General features: G+C 41.2%; 1 protein-coding gene across 2 annotated transcripts; it reads left to right on the plus strand.

Annotated features, from left to right (window-relative positions):
- The first annotated feature begins 602 nt into the window (after nucleotides 1-602).
- SARS1 (seryl-tRNA synthetase 1) lies at nucleotides 603-21,374 on the plus strand. 2 transcript variants are annotated; one of them, XM_044675931.1, is made up of 11 exons: nucleotides 603-809; nucleotides 4,479-4,549; nucleotides 12,945-13,025; nucleotides 13,876-14,034; nucleotides 15,212-15,355; nucleotides 16,657-16,812; nucleotides 17,517-17,738; nucleotides 18,838-18,967; nucleotides 19,396-19,560; nucleotides 20,328-20,510; nucleotides 20,963-21,374. In XM_044675931.1, exons 1-11 carry the CDS (start codon nucleotides 674-676, stop codon nucleotides 21,115-21,117), a joined length of 1,602 nt encoding a protein of 533 aa, XP_044531866.1. In that variant the 5' UTR covers nucleotides 603-673; the 3' UTR covers nucleotides 21,118-21,374. The 2 variants fall into 2 exon arrangements, with proteins under 2 accessions (XP_044531866.1, XP_044531867.1); XM_044675932.1 differs by having other exon boundaries at nucleotides 19,396-19,553; nucleotides 20,381-20,510.
- The last annotated feature ends 877 nt before the right edge of the window (nucleotides 21,375-22,251 follow it).

The following is a 22,251-nucleotide window of genomic DNA, read 5'->3' on the forward strand; positions in this document are numbered from 1 at the left end:
GCCCCCCTTTGTAAGCCTCTCTGCAAGTATCCGCATGCCAGATCTGCAGCTGTCAGCCCTATTCTGTTGGCTCAGGGCCCTTTGGCGGAGCCTGGTTGGAGAGAGGGGTAAATAGATCGCAAATGAAGACAGACAAAATGTTTCTGGTAGACCCAGTTTTAGAATTGTGCTCTATGACCTACTTGTGTAGTTAGTGGAAGAAAAAGCAGACTGGCTAGTTTACCAAGTCATCCCCCTCCCCACTCCTCTCAGCAGAAGGTTTTGCTTCATTCCTCACTTTAAAAATAGAGACTATCCATTTTAATCTATACTGCATGTGTCTTGTTTGTACATAATTGTTTGCATGTTGTCTCCTTCAGGAGGCTGAGGTCCTTGAGAGCAGGGACTAGAATTTTTTTTTTTGGAGAAGAGCAAGAGGCTTTGTCTTATCCCCGCCCCGGCCCGCCCCGGCCCGCCCCGGCCCGCCCTGGCCCAGCTGTTGCTTTCTCCACCGCCGACCAGAGGCGGCGGTCTGGGTTTGGACTCTCTCTCAGGATTCTCGTTGCTCCCCGGCCTGCGCCTGCGCAGTGCCCCACCTCCTGCGCGCAACCGCAGTGGGCTGCTAGCTGGCAGGCCGGAGGTATACAAGAGGTGAGTTCTATGCACTCAGACCCGGCCCGAAAGAGAAGAGAAGATGGTGCTGGATTTAGATTTGTTTCGAGTCGATAAAGGAGGAGATCCGGCGCTGGTTCGGGAAACTCAAGAGAAGCGGTTCAAGGACCCGGGGCTGGTGGACCAGCTGGTGCGGGCGGACAGCGAGTGGCGGCGATGTAGGTGATGGTCCACGCGCGGGAGACCCAGACCCTCCCTCTCTTCCCCTCCTTAGATTTCCCTGACCCCTATCTCCCCTCGGACCCTTGAGGGGGCGAGTTCCGCTTTTCTCCTTCAGCTCACCAACCCCACCCGGGACCCTTCCATCCTCCTTCGGGGCCCCGCGCTTCCTGGCTCGTCCGCCTGGCGCCTGCCGGGCCGGATCGCGGAGAGTCGCGTGGTGCATGCGCACGGGAAAGGAGCTGTCAGCCTTCCTGCCAAATCTGGAGCCCTGGAGGGAGGGGCTCCCCTCCGCGCCCCTAGGCTACCTTTGGTTTAAAATCCCCTCCTCCCTTCTGCTGGGAAAGATAACTAGACAAAAGCAAAAATGTCACTGCCCAACCACGTGCGTGCCTCCTAGTTTTTACCTAGGTAACCTTGGAGGCGAAGCCTTTAACTGCTGATTTGACTAGGAAGGGCATCCGTCGCACTGGGCTCATCTTTTACATAGCATCGCTTCTGAAGGCCTTGGGGAGAGGGGGGACTCGCGGAATACCATCATGGCTGGGGATCTTGCCCTTTAAAGGATACCAAATTTTTTTCCCTTCTCCCAACATGGGAGAGTTAAGGATGGTCAAGCCTAGATTTACTTCCGAGGCCTTTATCAATATGGTAGAAGCTTCTTGGAAATGATTATTGGAAAAATGGATGTAATACCCAAATCACTCCCTAGTTGCTGATGTCTAAGGAACGCTGGGGGACAAGACAGGGCATCAATCCTCTTCTGGCCAGAGTGGATCACTATTTGACAGGATGCGGCTGCAGTTCTTGTGATTCATTTCATCTGATGCAATACACTGGCAACCAGCTGGGAGCCAGGTTCACTAAGATCATGCTGTAAATACCCCCAAATCAGGGTTGGTCAGTTTAAAGGTTTTGAGAAATTGATTTTCTTAGGTTTCCAGGGATAATGGTGCCAAAATGATGTATTTTATACCACAACTTGCCAGAGAGTGCTATATTATACCCCTTCCTAAAGTTCATTGTTATATTAGAGTCTTGCTTCCTTTTCTTCTCTCTGCTAATAGTGACTCATAAAAAATGACAGGGCACAGCTATATTATGCTTAGAGAAAAATAAAGCTGGGCCTGATCAAAAGTCAGAAGAACCAAGTTCTTCATTTAAACTGGCCCCTAACATTGGTAAGACCCTAGCCACCGTTTTAGTTTTCTCATATGCAACATGGGGAATAAAAAAAAATTCTTCAGCTAAAAAATGGTGTCGTAATAGAGTGTTTCTTTTGTTTATTTTCCCCCCATGAATCTGACATAGAAAATGAAAGTGCAAATAACAGGGGGCATTATTTTTCAGTGTTTACTAGTATATCCATTTTCTTGTGAAAAAGATCTCATTTAGAGATACAGCAAATATTCGAATTAGAGGCTACATATTTTTGTTAAGACTTTGTGAATTCATGAGTGTAGGGAACTCTTAGAAAGGAAACTTTTTACCAGTGAAGATCAGCAGCTATTCTGCAATTTCTGATTTTACAGAGCTGCTTTGTAAATAACTCTGAGGATGACCTCATTAGGATTTATCTGCAGCAGGACTTGAATTTAGGTCTTCTTGACTCCGAGGCCAGTTCTTTGCCCACTGAAGGGTCCCCATATCAGTGAAGTCACAAATTGTTGTTTGCCCCACTCCTGCTGCCAAAGAAAAAACGAGAGATGCCAAGAAGTATAGTGATTTTGAGTTAGGAAAACTTGAATACTTACTAGTTGTGTGAATGTGGACAGGCTACTTCTCAGCTTCAGATTTCTCATCTGCAAAGTAGAAGTAATACTTGGGGTACTTTATTGAAAGAATTGTCAGGCTCACATAGATGATGTAAAACTCAGAAGAACAGCCCCTATCAGATTAAAATGTAATTGGGAAATGTGTAACAAAGTACATAAAAATATAATAGAATATAATATTAATTGGTGATTTTCTAAATTACTATGCTGCCAGGAGGGATCTGTTTCTCTTCGATTTCAACACCTCTGCTGTGAAATGCTTTGCAAACCTTAAATATAGTTTATTATTATTGAAATTAATACTCAATGTTATAAGAGGGAATGAAGCCAACATATCTTCAAAGTGCTTTGAACTCTTTGGATGAAAGACAGTTTTTAAAGCAATTTTTTTTTAAGCCCTTGTACTTCGGTGTATTGTATCATAGGTGGAAGATTGGTAAGGGTGGGCAATGGGGGTCAAGTGACTTGCCCAGGGTCACACAGTTGGGAAGTGGCTGAGGCCGGGTTTGAACCTAGGACCTCCTGTCTCTAGGCCTGACTCTCACTCCACTGAGCTACCCAGCTGCCCCTAAAGCAATTTTTAATAAAGCTATTGGTCTTCTTTCTATTTTTTGAGGCAACAGTAAACAATGCCAATTTAATAGTATATTACATATTGGATTTTTTTTAAACCTTTACTTTCCTAGTCTTAGTAAGGCAGAAGGCCAAAGACTTAGCAAACAGGGTTAAGTGACTTGCCCAGAGCCACATAGCAAGGAAGTATCTGAGGCCAAGTTTGAATGCAGGTCCTTCAAATTCTAGGCCTGGCATTCTAGACACTGAACCACCTTGCTGCCCCATCATATATTGTTAATAATTTATATGTATATATTTAAGGTTTACAAAACACTATATCCTTGTGAAATAGGTAGTGCCAGTATTCTTGTTTTACAAATGAAACATATGAAGACTGACTTGAGGTCAAGCAGCTGGTTGCTGTCATAGCTTGGATTGGCAATGGAATAGTTGACCCAAATGATTTTCCAAGGTCCTCTGTAGTCCTATAGGTTGTCACATTTATATTATAACCTGTTACTGTTTCCAAAGTGTAAAGAGAACACAATGTAATAAAGGAAGAGAAATCTTAAAGTATGTGAAGAATGGTTTAGAAGAGAGAGGTTGAAGTGATCTATCTACATGTGATAAGGGCTTATCATGGGATGGTTGGCAGTAGAAGAAGAAAGAGATGAATTTGAAAGAGATTTAAGGAGGTTAGGACAGGACTTGGTAAACTGGTAGAATGAGAAGTGTAAAAGGGAAGAGTTAGAAAGATCCCTATGATGATCCTTTTTTGGAGGGTTTTGGGGTGTGTGTGAAATTGACTTCACTGTTCTAGGGAATTCCCAATGAGGAAACCCCCTCTCTCATTGCTGATCAGTACTTACTCTACAAAATAAAGCCTTAGATGTTTGACCTAATGTAAGTATATGTCTGAAGCAAGACTTGAATTCAGCTTTTCTACCCATTCTCCCGTGCTGCCTCTCAGTCCTGATAACTGAACTCATTCCCAAATCTCCTGATTTCTTATTATAGACAAGAGACCATATTCAAAACAGGGCCTTCTGGTCTGCTAGCAGAAATAGGAATACCATTTTCCTCATATTACTAAAAACTCTCAAAACAGGCTTTCATATACTTTGTAAGGTTTGACTTTTTTTTAAATGAAAGGATCCTGTTATTTTTCAACTTTTCTCATAGATAGCATTTTTTCCAATAATCATTTCACCTTTAATCATTTTTTTCTACTTTGGACTTTTAATGAAAGGTTACTAAGATCAGAACTGTCTTGAGAAGAGAATTTCCTTTATGAAGTCTGCTCATCCTTTCAGTTTATCCTGAATCCTTCATTCCTAGGCAGATTTCGGGCAGACAACTTGAACAAGCTGAAGAACCTATGCAGCAAGACAATTGGAGAAAAAATGAAGGTAAGGATGCTATGAAATAATAAAGGCCAGAATGAGATTTTTGGTATAGATACTTACTGGATTCAGTCCCATAACCTATCTTATTAAGTGCCATGAGAACAATATTCTAAGATTCTGCCCCATTTTTCAATTAGTGACTAAAACTGTGGGATGTTGAGTTTCTTATTTCTCACTTGTATAGAAATATATAAATCTACAACTAGAAGCAATTTCCAGACAAGTATTTGGAGAATCCATGATTTAGTCATGTTGTGTAAGCACAGGAATACAAATAAGAGAAACAAAGTCTCCAAGTCAAAAAGAAATAGGTTTGTTGGGAGAGGGCCGGTCTCACAATAAAGCCAGACTTTTGGTCAAGACCAAAAGACCCAGAGCACTGTGAGAAACCTTTCTTTATACCCAAAGAATATCACAACTTATACACCAGTTTCAAAGAATCCAAGACCATGTTAAAAATAGAAAGATGTAACATTGGTTGAAGCTGCCAGGAAGTACTTCTCATTGGTAGAAGAAATCACCTGATGAATACTTGAAAGTCAGTTGATAGACAAGAGGGGAATGGGGGAGCCTCAACCCTATTTTCTAAGCTTGATGATATAAATGATGATGTATACTAAGTCACAAGTTCAGGATCATAATTGCTGAAGGTGCATGATATAGCAATTTTAACTATGCTAAAACAAGTCTTATACCTATTAATAAAACAATCAAGAAAGGGGGGTTTTCACTCAAAGTCAATAAAGGATATCCCCTTCTTTTAATGCCTTTCATCATAGAGGATCCAAACCTTTTTTAAGGTTTTGAAATCTTCCTTTTGTTCTCTTTACTTTCCCAAATATAACCTTTTTTAAAAATCCTTACCTTCCATCTTAGAATCAATGCTAAGTATTGTTTCAAGGCAAAAGAATGGTAAAGGCTAGTCAATTGGGGTGTCCAGGGTCACACAGCTAGGAAGTGTCAGAGGCTAGATTTGAACCCAGAATCTCCCATCTCCAATCCTGGATTTCTTTCTATCTGTTGAATCACCTAGCTACCCTTCTCAAATATAATCTTGATAGACCTATGCCCAAATCATTAGTTGTATCTTTGTTCTCTTCTTAAAATTACATTGGGAAGTAGATTCCTCTTAATTTTTCTGTGCATAACAATTACAGTGCCTGGCACACAGAAGACATTTAATAAAGGTTTATTGATTAAGCAGCCCTTTCTGGTGTGTTTTAGGCTCATTTCCTCTTGTTCTTTCTTTGGTTTTATGTCAGCCATTTCCAGTTCATTCCCCTAAATGAACACTTCCTTGTAACAAAGAAAAGCAATTAAGCAAAGCCAGTGAATACATTGACAGAGTGTGTAGCACTCCATACCCACAGTCCCCAGCATCTCTACCAAATGGGAGGATATGCTTCCTCATTTATTGTCTCAAGATGATTTATTACAATTGTTTAACTTATAAAGTATATAAGAGTTAAAACTAGATATTTAAGGTATGGTCGCCAGAAATCAGATTAACAAGATTTAAAATTAAAATAGACCCAAATCAGGATGACTTTTATGGAAGTTTATTTACAATTAGGAAGGTTGAAGGTAGGAAAATTGAGAGAGAGAAACTCTGGCCCGGACCAGAGGTCCGGACCAGGTAAGAATTTAGAGGCCCCAGCAGAGGAGCACAGAGGTTAATTAAACAAGGTTTCTAGCCACAAGGCCTTTTACAATTAGAGAGGCAAGAGAGGCCTCCTTGAGGGTAGAGCCTCCAGAAACGCCAAGGGAGGAGAAAGGAAGTCAGCCTAACTTACCCACATGACAATCCAGAGGGAAGCAGTCTGAGGTCTCCCCAGAGATTCTTCTACACCAAGTTTAAGGCGCCAACTGCCTCCACCATCATATTTAAAAGATAGCATCTTTCGTCACTTCCTGCATCCACCTCCAATTTCAAGTGGACAAATGACAGCCTCAGTACTGTTTTGGACTACCCAAAGGGCAGTCCCTTGTTTTTGATTTGTTACTTATTGTCACGAGTGGTTAACAGACCTTCCCCTCCCCACTTAATTCTAAGTTGGGTGGGGTGACATTATTTTTGATGGCTAGAGTCTAAACGATGAATGAGGATGAGCTAATTCCATTTACACTAGTAATAATCATTAAAACTTTTATATTGAAAAGTGGATCATTGCAACAGACCAAAAAACTAAGAATCATAAATTACTGAACTCAATGATGCAGTGTTTGATAAACCCAGAATTAAATTACTTGGAGAGGGGAACATTCTATTTGGAAAGAAGTGCTAGGAAAACTGAAGATCAATATGGCAAAAATTAATTTTAGACCAGCATCTTTTTACTATATCATCAAAAGAAATAAATTACCTGAATATAAAACATCATTCTATTAAAAAAGCTAGAAAAGAACAAGATTAGTTGATACCTTTACAACTATGACTGAAGAAGAATTATTTTTTCCATGTTTTTTATTTAAATTCTTTTTTTATATTACCTACATTTTCTAATGATCCTCCCTAACCATTATTTGTTACAAAAATATATATATATTTTAAATTCAGCAAAACTAACCATTCCATGGGAAAAGTCTGATGTTCTAGGCAGTGTTCTGCAGAGATGGTGGGGAGGTGCCTTCTCATTTCTTTATGGTGATTGGAGGGTAAATTGATCATTGTTATTTGAGCATTCTTTTTTTTTTTTTTAAACCCTTGTACTTTGGTGTATTGTCTCATAGGTGGAAGAGTGGTAAGGGTGGGCAGTGGGGGTCAAGTGACTTGCCCAGGGTCACACAGCTGGGAAGTGGCTGAGGCCGGGTTTGAACCTAGGACCTCCTGTCTCTAGGCCTGACTCTCACTCCTCTGAGCTACCCAGCTGCCCCTTGAGCATTCATTTTTTTATTGTTTTATTGTTATAACGCTTTCCATTTATGCTCCATCATCCCAGAGAACGATATGCATAATCACAGCAACATAAAGAACAAAAAGTGAAACTCAATGCTGCAGTAATTATAATGACCAAGCATAACCCTGAAAAGAAAAAATGCACTTCCTTTGTTTCAGATGTGGAAAACTGTGGGTGTGAAGTTTGGCAGATACTATCAGCCATAAGTAGTGTTGGTTAGTTTTGCAGGATTTTTTATTTTTTTCTTCTCTTTTAATCTTTTGTAATCTGTTATAACCCCTGAATAATCTGCTTGATAGGGAAAGAAGATTGATATATTCAAAGACAAATGTGGAACAGCTGAGTTGGCTCAGTGGATTGAGAACCAGACCTAGAGCCAGGAGAGCCTGGGTTCAAATCTAGCCCTAGACACTTCCTAGCTGTGTGACCCCAGGCAAGTAACTTAACCCCAAATGCCTAGCTCTTATAGCTCTTTCTTAGAACCAATACTTAATAGTATAGAAGGTAAAGGTTTTTTAAAAAAGACAAATGTGATATAAAAATAAAAGACCAATAAAAATAAGAAAACAGTCAAAAAATACTCAGTCAAAAGTACTTTTGACTCTGTTTTATTCTTTTCGTTTACATTTTTGCATTGTTCTTCTGGTTCTGTCTACTAATTTGCATCTGAACAAGATTCCCCCAAGTCCCTGAATTTCTCATATTTGCAGTTCCTTAAGGGCAATAACATACCCTCACACTGTACAGTTTGTTTAGCTATTCCATTTCCCCTTATTCTTTATCTAAAAAGTGATTTCTTTTCTGAAAAATTTTCATGTACTTGAAGAAAGCAAAATTTTAGTTCAACTTTTTTTTATGTAAAATAATTCTAACATTACTTGTCTTGGAGTCTACCTTAGACATTGACTATGCATGTTACTTAACCTTTGTTTGTCTCAGTTTCTTCATCTTTAAAATAAGAAAGGTCAACTTGGTGGTCTCTTGATCATTTGATGATTTTATGAACTTTCCACCTTTTTTAGAACACATTAATCATTTTTCCCCATGTTTAGCTCATTCAGAAATCCCTCTCACATTGTGATGGCTAGCCATTCAGGGCAAGAAACATTTATCAAGTGCCTACTGTGTTCTACACACCATGCTAAGTGCTGTGGATTCAAGAGAGGCAAAAAAAACCAACCCAAAACAGTCTTTACCCTCAAGGAAGTCACAGTCCTATGGGGGAGACAAAATACAAACAAATATGTGCAGATTTTAGACAGGATTAATAGGAAATAATTAACCAAGGGAAAGCACTTGAATTGAGAAAGGTTGAAAAAGATTTCTTGTACAAGGTGGGATTTTAACTTGATACTTGAAGGAAGCCAAGAGGGAAAGTGTTTGAAGCATAGGGGACAGCCAAAAAAAAAAACACCTGGAGTTGAAATGAGAGGTGGAGTATCTTGTTCATGTGACAGCTAGGAAACCAATGTCACTGGATTGAAAAATATGTGTTCAGGTAAGGTATAAGAAGAAGGTATGTGAGGGGTAGGTTATGAAGGGCTTTAAGTGCCAAATAGGGCATTTCATATTTGATCCTGAAGGTGATCAGGAGCCACTAGAGTTTGAGTCAGGAGGTCATATGGTCAGAACTGCATTTTGGTGGCTGAGTGGGGAAAGATGTGAGGCAGGCTGACCCACCAGCAGGCTATTACAGTAGTCCAGGTGTGAGGAGATGAGGGCCTGCACCAAAGTGGTAGCAGTGCCAGAGGAGAGAAAAGAACATATCTGAGAAATATCATGCATTGATAGGATGTGGCTAAAGCTTGGATGGGGTTTGGAGGTGGGGGTTAGATACTGAAGAGTCCAGGATGATACCCCAATGAGCTTGTGAGCCCAAGGGTCTGGGAGGATGGTGATACCCTTTTACAATAATGGGGATTGTGGGAAGACAGGAGGGTTTAAGGAGAAAGAAAATTGTCTATTGGACATCCAGCTCAAGATGCCTAGTAGACTTCTGTCCATTAGACGTAAATCCAAACAAGATGCAGTACAATGACAGCGAAGACTACTGGAAAGTTTATTTTGTAGTTTCAGTGAATTATTCTAATAGCAGTCAACATATTTTCAAGACTGTTGCACATTTGGTTAATGACCTACCATGACCCTTAGATATCTTTAGTCATGGAAATTACTTTCTCTGGGAGTCTTGACTATGTTGCTGTGGAACCATTTGCATATTGTTTGCATCCTGGCTGAGGTCCCAGAACTGTATTATTTCCCTTATTCTTCTCTCCCAGTACCCTCCCTCCATGCCCTCTTTGGATATACACAAACATTGCCAGTCATCCTCCATTGCAAGGAAATGAAAGTGTGTGTTCTCATTTTGAAAAAACGTTCTTATCCTTGGCATGATTGCCAGCTCCATAGATGGCAGGACAATTTTCTAGACTCCTTTGTAAGCTGGCTTCTATTCAGAAAATTCTTCAATACTTCCGCAGTGGCAGGTGCACTGAGGGAGCCTATCATTGAGGCGCCCCCTTAGGCAACATCCATTTATGACTTGATATTTAGACAGTTTGGTTTTCTTCCTTAGATACATTCAATCTAACAAACATTGATTAAATCTCTTCTAGAGGCAGCTAGTTTGGCACAGTGGATAGAGTGCCAGGCCTGGAGTCAGAAAGACCTAAGTTCAAATCTAGCCTCAAACCCTTAATAGCTGGCTATGTGACCCTGAACAAGTCATTTAACATCTCTCTGCCTTAGTTTTCTCAATTGTAAAATAGAGATTATAGTAGCATTTCTCTCACAGTTATGTTCTGAGGATTTAAATGAGATAATAGCACATAGGTGCTATATAAAATATGCACTTCCTTCCCTCTTTTCCTTCTGTTTAAGTGTCAAACAAAGACAAAAATAAAACAGCCCTTGCCTTCAAGGAATTTACATTCTACTGCTTACAGTCCTTAAAAGGATAACATTCCCTTTAAAATTCATTCATGGTTTGTTCTGCTCATTTTTTAAGTCGCATTGGATGATCATTCTTTCCTTTTGAGGAACTGAATATCTCACCCATTTTGTATACATAGACTATAATGAAAGGGATGTTGAAGGGATAGTGTCTGCTCTCTACCAGTTATTTCTGTTTGCCTTAGCAAGTCACATACCCAGAGCAATCGAATTTAGAACTTAAAAGGCCTCTGAAGATCTTTTAAGTCCATTTCCCTCATCTTATAGATGGAAGTTCTGACTCCAAGAAGTGAGGTGACTTGCACAAGGATTTGTTAAGTAGCCTGCAGATTCTAGATTCCAATCCAGTGCTTTCTGTGAGGCCTAAAGGGAATGATTTTACCTGTTACTTTGAAAAAGAAACCCAGCCCATATCACTAGAGTCTCGTTTTCTAAACCTAGCTCTGTAGTGTTCAGTGTCAGCCATGACTTATTTCCTCAAAAGTGTTGTGTTCTTTGGCTATATGGCCTACCAAATTTTTTAGCTCTTGTTGGAAAGGAACTTTTAACTCCTAGTTTTTACCAAATGAATTTCTTAGTTTGCTGCATTTTCTTCCTATATAGCTCCCTTATCAGAGGCAGTATGGTATAACTAGATAGGGGGAGGGTTTTAGAGAGAAGGAGATCTTTCTGACACTGGTTGTATGACCATGGACAATTAATTTAATCTTTCAGGGCTCTGGGCATTTCCCTAAGACTGTAAATTGCAAATAAGTTGCCAATCAGCATCACTAGAAAGAGTTTTATAAGTTCTTTAGATGTATGAAATCACAGGTCCAGACCAAAAATAATGCTCAAGTTCCCCATACTATTTGTCTTAATGCTTAGATTAAGTGAAGAAAAGATGATGTGAACTTGTGTCTTTCTTGATCACCTTATTTAAGCAAGGAGTATTTGAAAGATACTTGGACAATAGTGTGGTTTTTGGATGAGTAAGGTTGGGATAAGAAAATTCTTCTAGACAATATAAAACTTTTATAATTGAATGGCAACTTAGGGTATAATAAATTATAAGATAATAACAAAGAGCCTGATTTCCCAGTTATACTCCTTTTTTTTTTTTTAAACCCTTACCTTCTGTCTTGGAGTCAATAGGCAGAAGAGTGGTAAGGGTAGGCAATGGGGGTTAAGTGACTTGCCCAGGGTCACACAGCTAGGAAGTGTCTGAGGCCAGATTTGAACCTAGGACCTCCCTTCTCTAGGCCTGACTCTCAATCCACTGATCTACCCAGCTGCCCCCTCTACTACTTAATGATTGGTTGTTTAAATTTAGAAAAAAGCACAATGGTTTCAGTTTTGTTTGTTTTTAAGTCAGTAATAATATCTTTTACACTCCTTCCATTCCTGCTACCCATCTATATCTTACCCTTTGCAATTCATTTTCTATGTCTTTCTTCTTCCATGTCTTTTCTTTTATCCTCCATAGTGAATCAACTCAATGTAATAGAAGTCTTCTGGTTATTTTAATATTTAATAGTGACCGTTTCCTTGCCCTTAAAAAAAAAACCAACCCATACCTTTTGTCTTAGTGTCAATACAAAGTATTGGTTCCAAGGCAAAAGAGCAGTAAGGGCTGGGCAATTGGAGTTAAGTGACTTGCCCAGGTTAGGAAGTGTCTGAGATCATGTTTGAACCCAGGACCTCCTGTCTCTAGGACTGACTGTTATCCACGAAGTCTTCCCTTAATCCTATGTAGCCGGGCTGCTTCCTTTTTTGGAATATATGCATATCCCTTAAGTTGTCTTTTTTTTTTTTTTTATGTTTAATGTTACTTTCTTTTTTTTTAAGTCAGTATCATTTCCCAATGACTCCTGTTCTCACTCCCAAAAGAAACCTCTTGTAACAGACTACAGTTAAGCAAAACAAATTGATATACTGGGCATGTTGGAAAATGTATCCTTCACTCTGCACACAGAGGCTTGTACCTCTTTAACAAGAGGTGGGAGTCACACTTCATTTGCTGTTAATGTGTACTCTCAAGTCATACTTAGTCACTGCATTCATCAGAATGCTGCTTTCAGTGTCGTTTTCCCTAACCTTTTTGTTGTCATCATATAAATTGTCCTTCTGATCATGCTTACTTCATTCTGTGTCAGTTCAGCCAAGACTTCCCAGGATTCTCAGAATTCTTTATATTTGTTATTTCTTACAGCATAATGATATTCTCTTACATTTCAGTGCCACCATTTGTTCAACTTTTCCCCAGTTGGCAGGCACCCAATTCCCTGCCAACTCTTTGTTACCACAGAAAGGACTGTTATCAGTATTGTCTGTTAGAACCTTTCCCTCCATCCCTGACCTACTTGAGATTTGATGATTTTTTTTTATGCTACTTCTCCATGTTTTTCCATATTCTAGGAACACTGAAAAAACAATTAAAGTTAGTAAAATAAAAATACTTTTAACTTCTTCAAAGTTATTATACCTGCAAGTGTATATTTGGTGTACATTTATAGAACTATGTCGGAGTTTTCCTCTGTCTTTATAGTGTTGGATTTCTGTCTCTGCAGAAGAAAGAGCCTGTGGGGGATAACGAATCCTTACCAGAGAGTGTGTTGAAGCTCGATGATCTGACTGCAGAAACGTTAGCAGTATGTTACACTTTCTTTTTTTCTGGATCAGCCTGGCTGGGTTGAGTTTTTTTGCCCTTTTTTCCTGTGACTGTATTCCGAAATTGCAGGTATATACCCTCAGTCTATGGTTTCTTGGCTTTCTTCAACCCTTGGGAACTTGTGCAATTTGCAAATAAAAGCCTAAACCTATACTACTCCTTTGCCATCGGTTATTCCAAAACTCTTCACTGGACATCAGTGATGGAATCAGATGAAAATAATTATGGAAAGGTGAAGTAGTAGAAGGGAGGGGAAGCTGGACCAGTTTTTAGTTTGGGGTAATTTCATTTTCACCCTCTTTATTCCCCAAATACAATTGAATATTTTGAATTTGAATCAACAGGCATATTTCCTGGCTACCTAGTGTCTGACTAGCATTATACAAGGTGTTATGGGAGAGATAAAGGAAGTCTAAGCACCTGCTCAGGAAGCTTTCCTGGGAAAACAATAGACACATAAAGCAATTAGGGGACAATTAAAGATAATACCTACTATATTACTTAATTAGAACACTCAAGAAAATCTCAGGGAGACTTCTTGTGAGGATTCTCTTAAAGTTTTATCCCATCAGAACTCTACACAGTATAAAGAGAGGGCAAATGGACAGAAATTCACCTGGGCCTTGGGCATTCCAAGGGAAAGCATGCATGTGGTTATAAGGTGGGGTGTTTTGCATGTATAATCTCTTCATGCCATGATCCTCAGTACTTTGAAAGCCCAAGCTATTTTTTAAAATGACACGCTTAGTGAATTCCCATAATGGGGAGTCAGAACACTAGAGTCTCTTTTTAGCTTTAACCCTGGCTGGCCTGGGTTTCTTGATCTGTAGGGCCTGAAAGTCACACAGATAAAAAAAGTCCGACTCCTCATTGATGAAGCCATCATCAAATGTGATGCTGAGAGGATACAATTGGAAGCAGAGCGATTTGAAAGCCTCCGAGAGATTGGGAACCTCCTGCATCCCTCAGTGCCTATCAGTAATGATGAGGTAAGCAGCAGTCACTGCAATAGGAAGCCATCTTACGTGGCTGTCTCTCTGGTCGTGGGGGAAGAACTGGGAAACTTTGGCACTCTCTGAATAACAGGCCTGGATCACAAGCAGGCTCTTTGTGTCTTCCTTCTGCCCACCAGTTGGGAATTGAAGCAGTCAGATCCCTGCCTGATTAGGAAGTAGCAGAGGCAGCAGGTAGGAAGAGATGCTGGCACAGAAGCCTCTTCTAAATGGGGCTGCTCTCCCACACTGCTTGTTGCCCAGGGAAGCAGTGAGTTTGGTGGGAGGGGTCTGCTAAATCAACCTCACCCCCTCACCCACACCCAACTGAGAAGAGGCAGGTTGAAGGGAAATCTGCATGATAAAAGTTTCCTGTGGAGCTGGAGCCTCTGGATCACAAAGCAGCTCTGAGCTGGGTCTTTTGTTCCATGACACCCCAGCCAGAGCAGGGCCCATCTGTGCCTCTTTCATTCATTTTCAGTTGAGCATTAAAGTCTCTGAGGCCTAGTGTGCAAGAGACTGCAGAGCTGAGGCAGGCAGTCGGGGTCAGGGCCCTGAACCCTCTTTTACTATGGCCTCTGGACCAATGAGAACCAAGAAAAAAGATGGAATTCTCACTAGTGGTCCAGGCAGTGCTGATTCTCAGGAGAAGGTTGCCCTGGTTGGGGCCTTTCTAGAAGGGGTAGAGTAATTTAAAAGAGTAAAAGCAAAAGAGGATTGAAACATCATGATCTCATTCATCATGCCTCTAGTCTCCTGGACTTTCTAAGCTAGCATTTCTGCCTTGAATAAAGCTTTTTTTTTTTTTTTTTTTTTAAACCCTTGTACTTCGGTGTATTGTCTCATAGGTGGAAGATTGGTAAGGGTGGGCAATGGGGGTCAAGTGACTTGCCCAGAGTCACACAGCTGGGAAGTGGCTGAGGCCGGGTTTGAACCTAGGACCTCCTGTCTCTAGGCCTGACTCTCACTCCACTGAGCTACCCAGCTGCCCCTTGAATAAAGCTTTTTGCAATGTCTTTTTTCTAGGATCTAGTCACAATAAATAGAACTCAGTTGTGAGTTACCTAGGGGCCTCCTTCACAAAACTATTTACTCTTGGGGTAGGCATGGGATAGATGGTGATCACAGAATTAAGACTCTTTGCTCTCTCTCTCTCTTGACCCTGCTTACTCAGGATGCTGACAACAAAGTAGAGAGGATCTGGGGTGATTGTACTGTGAGAAAGAAGTATTCTCACGTGGACCTGGTGGTGATGGTGGATGGCTTTGAAGGTGAAAAAGGAGCAGTGGTGGCTGGAAGCCGAGGCTACTTCCTGAAGGTGAGAGTTGGTAAACAGAGAAGGATAAGTCTACAGAGCAGTCCCACTTATTAGAATCATTTTTGCCGTTTCATCTCTATAAGGTGTTGGCATCATATTAAAATATTGCCCACATAGGAGGGTAGAGGTTTTGGGTGGAGTCAGATGTCATAACAATGACCTAGAAAAGGTAGGTTTGTGGAATGGTAACAAGATAATGCTGAATGCCAGCCTGGGGTGGAATCCATCTACTCATCATCCAGCCAGAAAAATTCTGCCTAATAGTAAGACCAGAGAATTTTCTAGGCATGAGTATCCCCTGAAGCCCCCTCTAAATGGGACCTCTTTTGTTCATGACTTTCTTACCTGCTTCCCTACCACGCAGCTGGGGAAAGGTCCCTACTTGCTCATGTCTGCTATCCAGATTTCCCTTGGGAGTGATGCTGACTCCCAACTGTGTTAGTTTATGGAGATGTCCAAGAAGCAAGAAGTTGGGGCTTTGAACTTCCTTAAATTGGCCAGTCCTCCTAAAAACTGTCAGAAGAACTACTCTAGACCTAGTTCTCTCTTCTGAAAAGCAGTCATGGAAATCCTATTATTTTTCTTTATTTTCCCTAAGCATCTGTCTTTAGAAATGAGTGCTCTCATTTGAAATGAATGCTCTTATTTCCAGCCAAAATTACTGATAAAAGAGAATCCAGTGAAAGGGTTCTAAGTTTCTAAGAAATAAACAGGAGAAGCCCCTTGCTCTGATTTCTGATTTGAAAAAATGGTTGAGTTCATTTTAGTGTCATAATCCAACTGTTGGTCCTGGTTCTGCCCTCTTTGTTTTGTTTTGTTTTGTTTTGTTTTTTTGTTTGTTTTTTTTGTTTTTTTGTCCCTAGAGAGCAGAACCAGAAGCAAAGAGTGGAAATTACAAGGAGACAGATTTGATGTCAGGAAAAACTTTCTAATAATTAGAACTGTCCTAAAATGCAAAAAGCTGCCTCCAGGTTCTTGGAGATCGTTAAGCTAAGGCCTGACAACCACTGTGGGGTGTGTTATAGTTGTGGGATACCTTGTACCATATCCAGGTTAGACTAGCTGGCCACCAGGGCCACCACATCTGTGCTTTTCCTCTTAAGGGACTTCATTTAGTAACACGTGGAGACAAATAGCAATAGAGAACAACTGTCTGAATTTATTGCTTTCAATTCAGAAGTTTTCTTGGTCTCTTTAGTAATTTCTGGGTTTTGCTGGGCCCTATTGGCCACACTGTTTCTCTTTTAATATTGGCATGTGGTAGATGTGGGTTAAGAATCAATGACTCTTTGCTCCAACAGGGAGTCCTGGTGTTCTTGGAGCAGGCCCTTATTCAGCTGGCCCTTCGAACCCTTAGCAGCAGGGGCTACACTCCTATCTACACACCCTTCTTCATGAGAAAAGAAGTGATGCAGGAGGTGGCACAGCTCAGCCAGTTTGATGAGGAACTGTACAAGGTGTGTATCACGGGTCCAAAAGAGCCATCTCTGTGTACAAGGAAGGTAAACCTGGCAACAGGAGTAAGGAGGGACTAGAGACTGAAAGATCTTTTAGGAAGTCATTGAAGTCATCCAGTAGGGTTGGAAGAGGGAAATGAGGTTTCAGCACTTTGTAACTGCTTAGAATTCATTATCTTGGCCTCAGATATTTTTTAATTATATGATCCTAGGCAAGTCACTTAACCCCCATTGCCTAGCCTTTATTGCTCTTCTGTCTTGGAACCAAAACACAGTATTGATTCTAAGATGGAAGGTAAGGGTTTTAAAAAAAACTACAACTCATTTTCCATTCTTAGTCTTTTCTTGTTCAGTGTGCTTTGGAGGGGAATGTCCTGGAGTGCTAGTCCAGAGGTTCATCTTGTGATTGTGAATCCCTTCCCTCTCTCACTTCAAGTTTCTTGCTAAGCCCTGTTTCCCTTCTTGTTTCTTAGCCAACATTAGGAAAGGGCAAGGGTTGGGGGCTCCCTCAGTGCAGTGCAATAGAAAGCTGGATTTGGAATCAGAATGCCTTGGTTCTGTCAGTTCTGCTCTACTGTGTGGCATTGGACCAGTCTTTTTACCATTCTAGGACTCACTTTCCTCATCTGTAAAAAGAGGGAATTGGTCTAGATGACTTCTCATATCCCTTTCAGTTCTAAAAATCAGATCTGTGATGCTTGCAGGTGATTGGCAAAGGCAGCGAAAAATCTGATGATAGTTCCTATGATGAGAAATATTTGATTGCCACCTCAGAACAGCCCATTGCTGCCCTACATCGGGATGAGTGGCTTCGACCAGAGGACTTGCCCATCAAGTATGCTGGCTTTTCTACCTGCTTCCGCCAGGAGGTGGGCTCCCATGGTCGTGACACCCGTGGCATCTTTCGGGTTCACCAGTTTGAGAAGGTGAGTAAACAGTCAAGGCAAAGAGTAGAAATTCCTCTCCATCCAGGGTGGTTAAAGGAAATACCTAATATGATAATGAATCAGTCACATTAGTCTAGGGCAGTGATGGGCAAACTTTTTAAAGAGGAGGCCAAAGGAAAGGAAATGCTCATCTGTCAGTCTGTTTCTAAGGCAACTCTTTCAAAGTCTCATTGTGTTGTATCCTCCTCACTGTATTTGTCAGATTAGGAATAATGTCACAGCCAGATAGAACATTTTAGGGGATCGCATCTGGCCTGTGGGCTGTAGTTTGCCCATCACTGGGCTAGGTCCTCTTGTCCTCCTACCTGAAAAATCATCTCTCCTTATCTGCTGGCGAAATAGATCCTTAGTTGTATCCCTCAAATCTTCAGAAAAGGCTCTTGTAGGCTGGGCAACCAGGTGGCTCAATGGAGAACCTGGGTTCAGTCTGCCTTCAGATACTTCCTAGCAGTGTAACCCTGGGGGAGTCACTTAACCCCAATTGCCTAGCCCTTACCACTCTTCTGCCTTAGAACTAATACTTAGTATCAATTTTTAAAAAGGAAAATAGCTTTCACTTGGTATCCCTTCCTCCCATAATCTTGCGAGTTTTCAGATTTTTTTCTGTGGAGAATTCTAAGGGAAAGATATTAATAGCATAATATATCAGGGGAATGAGCACTAGTCTTTCAGTCAAGAGAGACCTGAATTTGTCTTACCTCTGACACTCTCATTATATGACCATGGACATATAACTCCCTCTGTGAGTCTGTTTTCTCATCTGGAAATGGGGCTAATAAAAACAACTGCCTTCCTCACAGGATTGTTGATAGGCTTCTTTGAGAGAGAACCTTAAAGTCTTATCCCAGTGCCATTCCCTCAGCAGTACAGGGGAGCTCAGACTCTATTCTAGAGTCCCAGCCATCTTTACTACTCATGGCTGTTTCTAGATGCCTCGCCCCTACTGGCATTGGGGTGGCAGGTCAGCTACAAAAGGATTCGTTTTCCAGCCTGGTCACCACTCCTGATCCCCCAGATCCCTCAGTTGACTCATTCTGATCCCACATCTTTGCCACCTTTTCATTGGCTCACTCTCTAGATTGAGCAGTTTGTCTACGCGTCACCACATGACAACAAATCATGGGAGATGTTTGAAGAGATGATCAGCACTGCCGAGGAGTTCTACCAGGCCCTGGGCATCCCTTACCACATTGTGAATATTGTCTCAGGTATGAGGCCCACTAGTGTCTGCCCTTGTCTTCTCTGCCTCCTTTCACTACAGCCCATGAACGTCTCATCTGCACCATTTGGGCCACTATGTAGAGACACAAAACAGTCCTACTTACTGGTTACATTGATTAAATTATTATAATTCCATTTATAAACTGAAATTAAAATATGTCGATCTCACTTTGCTCTGGAGTTAGCATATGAATTTGGCTATCTTGGGAAAAGAGACATTTGGTGAGTTCAGAAGCCTCCTTTCCATCCTACATTCCCCAGAGAGAAATGAATTCTACACTGGAGTTGATGGGAACGAAAGTGGCTTCAGTACAACTTCATAGGAAGAGTAATGAAAGAAAGTAGAAAATCCACCAATCTTGGTAAAGATTTCTCTACTCCTCTCTCATGAATTTTAGGATTTTTTCCTTTATAGGCTCCTTGAACCATGCAGCCAGTAAGAAGCTGGACCTGGAGGCCTGGTTCCCTGGCTCAGGAGCCTTCCGTGAATTGGTCTCCTGTTCAAACTGCACAGACTATCAGGCCCGTCGGCTCCGTATCCGCTATGGACAAACTAAGAAGATGATGGATAAGGTAGGAGGTCTTTGGGCAGTCAGGAAGATGTGGACTGTGGGATGAGAATTAAGAGTATATATATAGTTCAGGGGGGCAGCTGGGTGGCTCAGTGGATTGAGAGCCAGGCCTAGAGACAGGAGATCCTAGATTCAAATCTGGCCTCAGACACTTCCTAGTTGTGTGACCCTGGGCAAGTCACTTAACCTCCATTGCCTAGCCCTTACCGCTCTTATCCCTTAGAACCAATATATAGTATTGATTCTAAGATCAAAGGTAAGGGTTTTTTTAAAAAGTATATAGTTCATGACAATCTAGGTGAAATGAATGAATATTTACAAAAAATATAAATTACCTAGATTAACAAAAGAGGAAATAGAATACTTAAATAATCCCATCTCAGAAAAAGAAATTGAACAAGCCATCAGTGAACTTCCCAAGAAAAACTCCCCAGGGCCAGCTGGATTCACAAGTAAATTCTGTCAAATTTAAAGAACAGTTAGTCCCAGCACTATATAAACTTTTTGGCAAAATAATTAAAGAAGAAATCCTACCAAATTCTTTTTAAGAGTATAGTTCATATCAGTCCCAAGACTACCAAGGGAGGCTCAAGTTTTCTATTTAAAGCCAAGCAAGGGTCAGAAAATCAAAGAAGCATAGTGGTTAGGGGTGGACTCTCTTGGTTATAAGCCTAAATATAGCCTGGCGAGTGTCCTTGGTTTGAGTGAAGGATAAAATACCTACTTCCTTGCACAGAACTTGCTGAAGTGAAGATAGTTATTGGGCCTCATAGAGACTGGTTGAGAGTTGGGTTTGGACCAACACTGTGGGGATACTCTTCTTACCAGGTGGAATTTGTTCATATGCTCAATGCCACAATGTGTGCCACTACTCGCACTATCTGCGCCATCCTAGAAAACTACCAGACAGAGAAGGGTATCATTGTGCCCGAGAAATTAAAGGAATTCATGCCACCAGGTAAGCTCTTTCTCCTATTCCACTATTCCTATCTACTCAATTTTCCCATACCCTTTTACTACCCTTCTCATATCTCAAATCCCAGATAGTAGGGAGATAGCCTCATTCCTTCATTTTCTCCTTCTAGTCCTCTAATATACTGAAATGTTTTCTTCTTTCATATATATATATATGTATATATATATATATATACACACACGTGTGTGTGTGTGTGTGTGTGTGTGTGTGTGTATTGTTCTCTGAGCCTCTCAAAAAATAAATTAAGGGAATGAAAAAACTAAGAGAGAAATACAAATATAGCTATAATTATAGTTCAAGGAAAAAAGTAGAAAGGACCATAATAAAATCTCCTTCCCTCAAAGGGTCTTTATTGACTCACTTCTCCCATGGGATCATCATCTTTTTCTCCCTGACTACTGGAAACCACTTGGCTTTGTTCTTTTCCCTTCTAGGTCTTCAAGAATTGATCCCTTTTGTGAAACCTGCCCCAATTGACCAGGAACCATCTAAGAAACAAAAGAAACAACATGAGGGTGGCAAAAAGAAAATTCCTGCAGATGTGGCCCTGGAAGGTCGGCTGCAGAACATGGAGGTCACTGATGCCTGAATCTAGCCTCCTCAACTCCCCTTTCTTTCATCTCTGCTAGGCTGGAACCCCAGGACCCTGCCCAGGGACAGTGGAACCAAACACCCATCCATTGCCCCCTTCTCCCCTCCTTCCTTCTGTCTCTGAAGCTAAGAGAACCAATTTGCTCTTACAACGCACCTGCCTCTGCCCAGACATAGGATTTTATCCCAGATGACTGATAAAACCTGTAATAAAGAATCTGTGGAAGGCCCAGTGCTTCCTCAGTCTCCCTCATACTTTTGTGCTTTGGCTGACACTTCGCATTGTGATGCTTTTCTGCATCAGATGGCCCTGGGTTTTCTGTTTCACAGAAATAACTGCCCTTTGGCCTAAGGTAGAGTCATCTCCCACTACTCTGGAGCTCCAAGTGTGGGAATTTCCAGCCATGTCCTAGAGCTCTGGAGTAGGGAGAGGGAGAATGATGGGAATGTTTAGAAAAAACAGAAAAGGAACACTTATGGGAATGCAGATTTACTGACCCGGAACAGCCTAGTGGCTTTAAGGATGACTGAGACCACAAAGGCAGGGAGGGAGGAACTACATGTGGGCAAAAATTGATTTGTAAATCACAAGCCTTTTTGCTGCCCTAGTAAAAGAGTAGTTGTTGAGTACTCCATTAATTTAAACCAATTGAATTAAGGCCTACAAGGTACACGGTCTTGCTAACAGCCAGGGAAACAGGCAGAAATCAAATCTACTGCCTTCATTTCTACCAAGGAGAACTCGGCAGTGCTGATAAAACATGTATGCGCTTGAGTATGCAGTCAGCCAATAATATTTACTAAGTGCCTACTGTGTGCCAGGTACAATGCTAAGCTCTGGTAAATGGCATGGAGTAAGGATGGGAAAGAAGAAAATATTAACAATTAGGGGAATTGGGGAAAGATTTGTGTAGGAGGTGACTTTGAAGCCCAGGTAAGCTGAGCCTTGAAGGGAGCTAGGAATTCTAAAGGGTGGATGTAGGGAGGGAGAGGCATTCTTTGGGCAAGAAGATGGGAATCAATCTAATGTTTGGGGAACCAAAAAACCCATCTAGAGAGGAAGGTGCAATACATCTGAAAACAGGCTAGAGCCAGTTTTGAATCCCAAAGATGGGGCTGTTCACATAGCAAG

The sequence above is a fragment of the Gracilinanus agilis genome, chromosome 4 (assembly GCF_016433145.1).
Source record: "Gracilinanus agilis isolate LMUSP501 chromosome 4, AgileGrace, whole genome shotgun sequence".
NCBI lineage: Eukaryota > Metazoa > Chordata > Mammalia > Didelphimorphia > Didelphidae > Gracilinanus > Gracilinanus agilis.